The 8,059-nt window shown below is 41.7% G+C and overlaps 2 protein-coding genes across 2 annotated transcripts in view; both read left to right on the top strand.

Annotated features, from left to right (window-relative positions):
* The first annotated feature begins 292 nt into the window (after nucleotides 1-292).
* The window catches only part of LOC103920786 (sedoheptulokinase-like), an 8,920-nt gene continuing 1,153 nt past the window's right edge, over nucleotides 293-8,059 (top strand). The window contains exons 1-7 of the mRNA XM_009328627.1: nucleotides 293-596; nucleotides 1,837-1,978; nucleotides 4,777-4,960; nucleotides 6,182-6,334; nucleotides 6,873-6,920; nucleotides 7,453-7,628; nucleotides 7,739-7,939. Coding sequence (XP_009326902.1) covers nucleotides 414-596; nucleotides 1,837-1,978; nucleotides 4,777-4,960; nucleotides 6,182-6,334; nucleotides 6,873-6,879 — 669 coding nt within the window. The 5' untranslated portion in view covers nucleotides 293-413 and the 3' untranslated portion in view covers nucleotides 6,880-6,920; nucleotides 7,453-7,628; nucleotides 7,739-7,939. The remainder of the gene's footprint in view (nucleotides 597-1,836; nucleotides 1,979-4,776; nucleotides 4,961-6,181; nucleotides 6,335-6,872; nucleotides 6,921-7,452; nucleotides 7,629-7,738; nucleotides 7,940-8,059) is intronic.
* LOC103920787 (sedoheptulokinase-like) overlaps nucleotides 7,459-8,059 on the top strand; it is a 1,754-nt gene continuing 1,153 nt past the window's right edge. The window contains exons 1-2 of the mRNA XM_009328628.1: nucleotides 7,459-7,628; nucleotides 7,739-7,939. Of these exons, the coding sequence (XP_009326903.1) occupies nucleotides 7,777-7,939 (163 nt within the window). The 5' untranslated portion in view covers nucleotides 7,459-7,628; nucleotides 7,739-7,776. The remainder of the gene's footprint in view (nucleotides 7,629-7,738; nucleotides 7,940-8,059) is intronic.

Here is an 8,059-nt window from a genome sequence, read left to right as displayed (position 1 = left end):
AGAGCGGGTTGGGCGCTGGGCTGCCGCCGGCCGGTCTGCGAGGAGGGAGAGCTGCGGGCGGAGGGAGGCCTCGTTGCGTTGGTTGTTTGTTGGAGTTTCGTTTAAAGCTGCGCAGGTCGCCGGAGAGGGCTGGGGAAGGGACAGTTTGTCACGCTCAAGATGGAGGGATAGTGCGCAAGGGACTGCTGAGGGGAGACCTCTTCAGCCAGAGGGCAAAGTCCAGGCCGCTTCCCCAGTCCAGGCTGCCCAGTCCCTGCGTGCTGCTGATTGTGCCCTCGGCACCCTTGGCGCTTGGGGCAGGTGCCCCCTGGGAGGCAGCAAGGAGCAGTGTGGGGTTCAGTATTGTGGGTGTTGGTCTGGCCGCCATGTAGAGACGTCCGTGGTGGGGAAGGTGAAAGCAATCCCCTCTACCCATGGCCATGGCGGGCAGCGAGGCGGCAGGCAGGCCTGCTCCTGCCTGCGTGCTGGGCATAGACCTGGGCACTACCTCGGTTAAGGCAGCCCTGTTGGTAGGGGCAGAGCAAGGGCCCGTGGTGGCAGAGAGCTGCTCCAGGGAGACGCAGGCACACGCCAGTAGCCTGGAAGCTGGACCACAGGTAAGGGCTGGCAGATAGCGCTGCTGGGAATTTCAGGATACTGGCCTTGCCTTGTAGCAGCCAGGTTGTTTTGCTACATTATGCAGACTTCAGTGGCTTTCCTGGATTGTTTTTGTGCCTAGATTGACAGATTGTTGCTGCGTGTGTCTGGATGTCTGAAAGTAGAATTAAAATGCTGTTTACTGTTCAAGAAAGTCAAGTACAGCTGCTTGATTTAAGAAAGACCCAGGTTTTGAAAAGTTGCATAAGACAATCTAAAACTATTCTCCTGTGAACTGTCACCTTGTCTTTGATGCTACCAGTCAGGAAACAGCAACCACTTGCCAACTGGAAGGATATTTTTCACTTTAATGTGAGATGGAATCACAACTGGAAATTCCCTGTGGAAATAACCAGGAACACGTACTCTTTATATTCATTGTGTTGGTCAGTCTAAGAAAGGATGAAACAGAATCATAAAAAATAGGTATCAACATTCCTCTGGCCTAGTATTATAGTGAGTCCAGGGGCTAATTTCGGAGCAAAGATACCAAACAAGCCAACCCTCCTCTCTACAGTCATGTTTATGCAGCCAAAAGTATGTATGCACAGATTAGTTCACATCTATATGTAGACTATATTTGAATACTTTTGCTTATAATCTTCATATTGGTCTGTCTCAAAGTAATCTGAATCTTCAAAAGTGTGAAAGCTGGAATACAGCTTCTCTTGTAGCACAGTTTGGTCAGTTTGCCAAGTAGAGCAGTTTGCTGGGTAGTTCTAGGAATAGAGAAACGAAGTATCAGCATTGTCAAAATCAACAGTGAGTAGATACAGAGGAGCTTTAGGAAGATGTAAGGGAGACTGTGTGCCAGTCAGAACACGCAGATAATCCTCTTTGTGAGGAAAAAGAAGAGCAATATATAAGGTGAACTGATGAAAGCATGTAGTGAGTGTTAATGGATTTTTTTAAAAAAGGTATATTTGAGTATGGTGACTCAGGAAATTAAGAATTATTTGGCCTTCAGTTTAAGAGGCTGTTATCTCATTCTCAACTTGCTAGTATTGGTTTTTAGTTTTTGTGATTTTGTGGGTTTCTTTGCATTTTTTTTTTTTAATTTAGTAGTGAATGTTATTCTAATACATGCTACTAAGCTAAATGAATTCTGTTCTTCACTTCTGACTAGAGTAGCCTTGTTTAATAAATACAGTGAGTGAATCCGAATGGTTTCATGCTCAGAATAATGCTTTATGGTTACAGGGAATGGAGCAGAATGTCCGGAGAATAGTAAGAGCATTGAATAAATGCCTTGCTACTCTACCTCAGCAGCAGCTTCAAAGAGTCAGTCACATTGGCATTTCAGGACAAATGCACGGGATTGTATTTTGGAAAAAAGATGAAGGTAACATTAATCTTTGGCATCTGTTCAGAGTATTATGATGCAGAAAATAATTTTTTAACACTGAAGGGATCTGTGGGAAACTGTTGCATGTTCACTTTGGTCTTCTGTAAAACACAATATCTTCTTCTGTGGGAGTTTTGCTTTAATTACTGGAATTTCAGTTACTGACTATAACTGACCATGTTGTTTACACAGATTAGTTAAAAGATTTAGTCTTATGAGATCCCTGCAGAGTCAGCACAATTATTAATATGAAGGAGGAATAACATTTGTGGCTTGCTAATTGCTTGTCCATCATATGCTATCTGCTGCCAGTTGAAAGAACTTCTGAATCATGTGAATGACTTTTTTAGGGGGGGAATGTTACTCACCTCATAAAACACTTAACTAGCTGTTGCCCAGTATCTCAATACCTTCTAATGATTCTACAGTAGCAGTATTAGCAGTTCTGCGTAGGCCTTCAAAAATAAGCTATGCTTGATCTTTATGTTAGAATGTGCATAGCAGTAGCTATCCAACAGTGAATATCGCTATGCTATTTTGAAATGCTGTTTGAAAGTATAGTAGGAGAAAAACTGAAGTTCAGTAAACAATGTTTTCAGTCCTCTTTTTTTTTTTTATCTCCTCTCCCGCTCTCCTCCCCCTTCCCCCCCCAATGTCAAGGCGTCTTTTTTCCTAGGAAGTCATAGACTGTCATGTTGCATTCATCTTGCTGCTTTTGCTTCTGTTAGTAGGAGCTGAAAAAGTATTATGGTCATGATTTTGAATACTCAGCTGCTTGTAGAATGAAGGGTCAAGACCTCAGAAACAAAATCAACCACAGTGAGGTAGTCACACGAGGCTTGATTGTGCAAATACTCAAATAGTCTTTGTGACGGCGAGGATGTTTGAAAAATTCAGGCCTTGGATTGCCAGCCCTGTGAGATAGGGATGCATTATCTTCTTGGTTAATGTCCTATAAACAGTCTAAGGCTTTCAGAATGTGGTTCCACGTCTTCGTTCTCTTTACCTTATGATGTGCACATCTGAACAATTATACATGTCTTACAATAATAGGAGTTATGCAGATTAAGCAAAGATTTATTGTAAACCACAGAATAGATTTCCCAAAAGTGCTGGTCACTGCCTGTCAAAAGTTGTCAGGGTCTTAATTGCTTTAAGAGACACTATGCTATTCATTACTGACTGTAATTTTATGTTAAATACTAAAATGATTAGAAGGAAAGAAATCCAAAGGCTGATGGACTGAAGGAGCTGTTGCTTGTTTTCCAGCTGTCCCAAAGGCTGCATAACAAAGCCTCATGGGTTTATGGTAGACATAGATTCTTATGTCATATTGGTTAATATTTTATTTCCTAAAGCCACATGCCACTTTTGTTTCATTTCTATCAAGTGAAAGAGGGTGTTTGCTCTCACTTGTTTTGAGTAGACTAAGTGAATCCATGCACTTTGGGACACAAATTACATTTTTAATAGCATCCTTTAGGATTAGATTTATGGTTAATAATATTTCTTAGAATCCATTTAAAACTAGAAAAGCAAACCAATTGGAAATTCAGTTCAAACAGACTTGATAGAACAGGGAATTAAGGGAACAAGAAAAAGTATGTATTTGTTTCATACAGTACTTCCCAGCTTTCATGGCTGCTTTTTACTGTGTGAGTGTAACTTCAAATCCCTGTATGCAGCCCAAGAAAGACTCTTTTAGCCGTATTTGTGCTAGTCAGTTAAGCAGCTGGGTCTCTTCTCTGACCTGTAGGACAAGTGGCACAGCACAGCTTGAAACTCTGCTCCCATCCCCAGCCAAAAACCAAAAGGTTGCCTCAGTTACAGAGCCAGCTGGAGACGGTGTGTATCCCCACATTGTGGCCAGCCGTCACCTGGGAGAGCAGTAGTTGTCAGAGGCTGAAGCTGTGCTGTGGAGTGTGCTAGCAGACAGTGCTTGAGCTCAGCCTCTGCTGAGTTTGCTGCTCTGACAGGACCGTATGCTGCTTTTGCGGGACTGCTTGTGGTGAGCCTGTCAGGGCAGAGAGTAGCACACCGGACCGGAGCAATAGTAGACATTGCTGAGAAGGCTCTGAGCAGCTCTGAGAAGTTGCCATAATTTAGCTGAGGCCTTCACATGAAAGAATGTGAAGGTGTAGTGTTCTGTGTTCAAAAGGAACATGCTGGACTGGTAAACTGAAAACTGAGTTAAACCCTATTCTACCTTTGGTGAAGCTTTGTTGCGTAGCACAGGGGAGGGATACTCTTTAGTACTTTGCAGTCCATTGCTTAATACATATAGATCCAGGTTTCCTGTTGCTTTGGCTCAGAAGGTGATGAAACTACATGCTGTCCGTCATAGGCAGTTCATTACTAACACAGCATTCTCCAGGTCATGATGTGGCAGATCCCAGTTAAGGTTTATACGTGAGAGCTGTCATATCGGTTTATTACCTCCCATAGGAGAATTGTGATTTTTTTTTTTTTTTTTTTTTTTTGGGGGGCCCCTTTTATTTAAGTTGTAACATTAATATCTCAAGGTGCAGGTTGCTTGTTCCTCTAGGCACTAGGAGTGTTATAGAGAAGGAAGGCTTTGGATACCATTTTCTGTTTTAGCAAAGGATGACTGGCATTATGACATTGTCTAGGGCTGAAAACTATGACTAATTAATTTGATTACAATCACTACTGTCTCTGTTTCTGCTCTTTTTCCAATATATTTGACAAATTATCAAGGGTGTCCAGAAATGAAGAATGCCAGGCAGACTATGCTGCAGGGATTCACTGGACTTCTTGGATACTGTGTGTTTCAGGTTGCAAGTGGACAGAGTGTGGTACAGGCCCTACCTTTGAGCCAGAGGAAGTCAGTCATCTGATTACTTGGCAAGACGGCCGCTGCAGTCCCACCTTCCTCTCTTCTCTTCCTCTGCCACAGTCACATACAAGCTTGGCCACAGGATTTGGGTGTGCCACAGTCTACTGGTATTTAAAGAACAGGTATGTTGATTCTTAAAAGGTCTTCTGTATCAGGCTGTTTCACTGGCAGTTTCTCATCTTGAATTTATGTGACAATTAGCATTCCTGTAGCATGTTAATGCCACTACAGACTGAGGGGTTGTGTTTCTCTGTAACCATAATATTAATTAAGTAGTCAAAGAATATTTAAAATTACAATATTCAATATAAACTATATGCAACTGAGCACACAAGAGTCTCTGACCTCATAAAAATACTATAGATCTCTTTAATAAAAAGAAAAGCTTCTGACCATACAGGAACAGAAGTCTTAAAGTATCAGAATAATTCTAGTCCGTTCTACTGTTCAGAGGAGCTCTGCTAATGCAATTTGAACGCTGTAATTTTGCCTTGCACAGATTGTGAAAAGTACAAACATGCCTAAAACAGTAAAGAGTTGTTTTGTCTGATGCTGCCAGATGCTAAAACAAACAGTCCCTAAATTAATTTCGGGTCCTTCCTTCCTTAGGCACTGAGATCCTTATGAGGTGTTACGAATGGTCTGCTTTGTTGTGGCATGTTTGCAGAGGATATAATTTTTCACTTATGACTTGGCATCAGCAAGATTTGCTCTTCAGTTTCGTCTGCAGTATGCTATGTTTCTCAAAGAGCCAGTGTCTTCCTCAGCAATGCATCCAGGTTCAATAAATGAGGAAAAACGTATTAGATCTTGGTTTCTTCCAATGTGTGTTCAGCAAATATATGGAGCACGGCATGATCTTGCTTTAGACCTGTATAACTCATGAGTCCAGCTGCTTTGTTTTGTTCCTGTTTTGTTTCACCATTTGGTACATTTCCATTCATATAATTTGTGGATCCTAGAGCAACTGCAGGAATCTACCTATCTTTTCTGAAATGCTCCAGGATCAACAAAGTGACATTTTTTTGTGCAAACAATTACTACCTTCCTGGTAACTTTTGCAGTGGTGTGCTTTTCAATGTAGACAACTCATTCCTTAAAGCCGCTGTCTCTCCATCTTCCATCAGGAGATAAGTATTGCTGCTGTGGTTAACAGCTTGGAAAACAAATTCCATTTAAAAAACCAAACCAACAAAATGCAGGTTGATCACTGAGATGGCTGTTTGATTTTTCAGATGGGACCACACATGTCTGAAGTTTCCTGTAGCACTGGAAGTAATCTTGCTCCCACTGCCTTAAAGCACCCCTCATTGTCTTTGTTTTTAAAATGTTTTGTTTAAAAGTCCAGATTTTCTGAAGTCTTATGATGCAGCTGGCACTATCCATGACTATGTGGTTGCCATGTTGTGTGACCTGAAGAAGCCACTCATGTCCGTCCAGAATGCTGCCAGCTGGGGATATTTTAATTCCAGAAACAAAAGCTGGAATACTGACATGTAAGTGCTAAGGTCATTCAGTTGGTTTCGTGCATTGATTGTGTCAGGCGATGTGAACGCCTCTTTGGGCCCTAAGTATGAATGTGCTACAGAAAAAAAGGGATTGAAAGTTACTCCTAATCAATTGTGGTGGAGCCTGTACTGAAGAACGATGGAGAGTTTGCTCTGGTTTGTAAGGTATATATGTTTAAATGGTATAAAATTGGGCACAGTATTTTTAGAAATACCTAAGACAGCAGAGCTGAGAGACTCGTCAGTGAGGCCTTGTATACCAAACTGTTCTCTTCCTTTCTGTGCTGGGATGGGATGGACAAGTGTATGTTGCAGCCAAGGTGTTACCTCTGTGATGGTAAAAGACAGTTATTGCTCTCTAGTTCTTTCAGCTGAGCTCCTTCGTAACTACTAAGACTTAGTGGTGGTAATACCTAAGAGTTATTAGGCTACAGGAAGTCTTATAGGGAATTAGTTTGTTTATTTACTTATTTATTTTAATGATTTGCTCTTTCAGGGCTGAGCATTAAGTCCTTATATATTTCAGGGCTTAGGTTAGGCCAGGACTCCGAGATGAAAAAATCTGCTCATGAAGGTATGAGAGAGTGACAGAAACTTGCATTTGGCCTACTGAACTTCTACTAATCTGGTGTTGTTGCTGTAGAAATGTAATGTATCTTGCAGTTTGATTGTGTAAGGAGTTTGTTGGACTTAACTTTGTGATTTGGTTTTGAACCACTAACTGCATGACAGCTTAAAGTTCTTTGACACTTAGAAGTTACCTTTTTTTTTGATGTTTCTGTGATTGTCCCTTTACCCTGGAACTGCTTGTCCATATGACATCAGTAGGTTAAACTTGCTGAACATGTACTGCTGTATAATCTCAGGTAATCAGATTGCATATAAAGGAAAGCTATTTATTCTTCTAGACCATTCTAGTTTACCCAGCCCATTGAACTGGAATGCTGCCCCTGTCCAAGACAAAGCTTTCTAAATAGGTGAAAGCATCCATAAATCCAGCAGCCACAAATGTATGGCCAGGTTCATCTATGACTTCAAAGAGGTTTTTGTAGTCACGCTGCACGTTCCCATACTGCTTTCCTGCAATAATGTTGTTCTGATTGCAGATTGAAAAAATCCGGCTTTCCTGTTCACTTGCTTCCAGAGGTGGGAGACCCTGGCAGTATTGCAGGCAGGACAATCTGTGCATGGCATGGAATACCCAAAGGAGCAAAAGTAGGAATTGCTCTGGGAGATTTCCAGTGCTCTGTTTATTCCTGTCTGACTGAGAGGACTGATGCAGGTATGATCATTTTGGTATCTTATTTGGTTTTCTCATTGTCCTCCTTCAGGGTAACCTAGTAAAACACTGATTTTTTTCTTTTTCTTTTTTATTTTCCTTTTGTGTTCTAGTTCTTAATATCAGTACCTCTGCTCAGCTGACTGTCTCAATGCCCCAGGGTTTCCAGCCTCCAGAGACACCAGATCCTTCCTCAGCTGTTACTTATTTTCCTTACTTCAATGGTGACTACTTGGCAGTGGCAGCATCACTTAACGGAGGCAATGTGCTAGCAACATTTGTGGACATGGTGGCACGGTGGACAGAAGAGCTAGGTAAGCTATTTCAAGGATAGTTGAAACTTAAAATTGAGGTTGATCCACAAGGTAAAAGGAAGCTAAGGCAAAGGAACAAGCCTAGAGCTGTTTTGTCATGCCATATAAGGAACAAGGATG

Source organism: Pygoscelis adeliae, unplaced genomic scaffold (assembly GCF_000699105.1).
Source record: "Pygoscelis adeliae isolate BGI_AS28 unplaced genomic scaffold, ASM69910v1 Scaffold347, whole genome shotgun sequence".
NCBI lineage: Eukaryota > Metazoa > Chordata > Aves > Sphenisciformes > Spheniscidae > Pygoscelis > Pygoscelis adeliae.
This window is presented reverse-complemented; position numbering and strand designations above follow the sequence as displayed.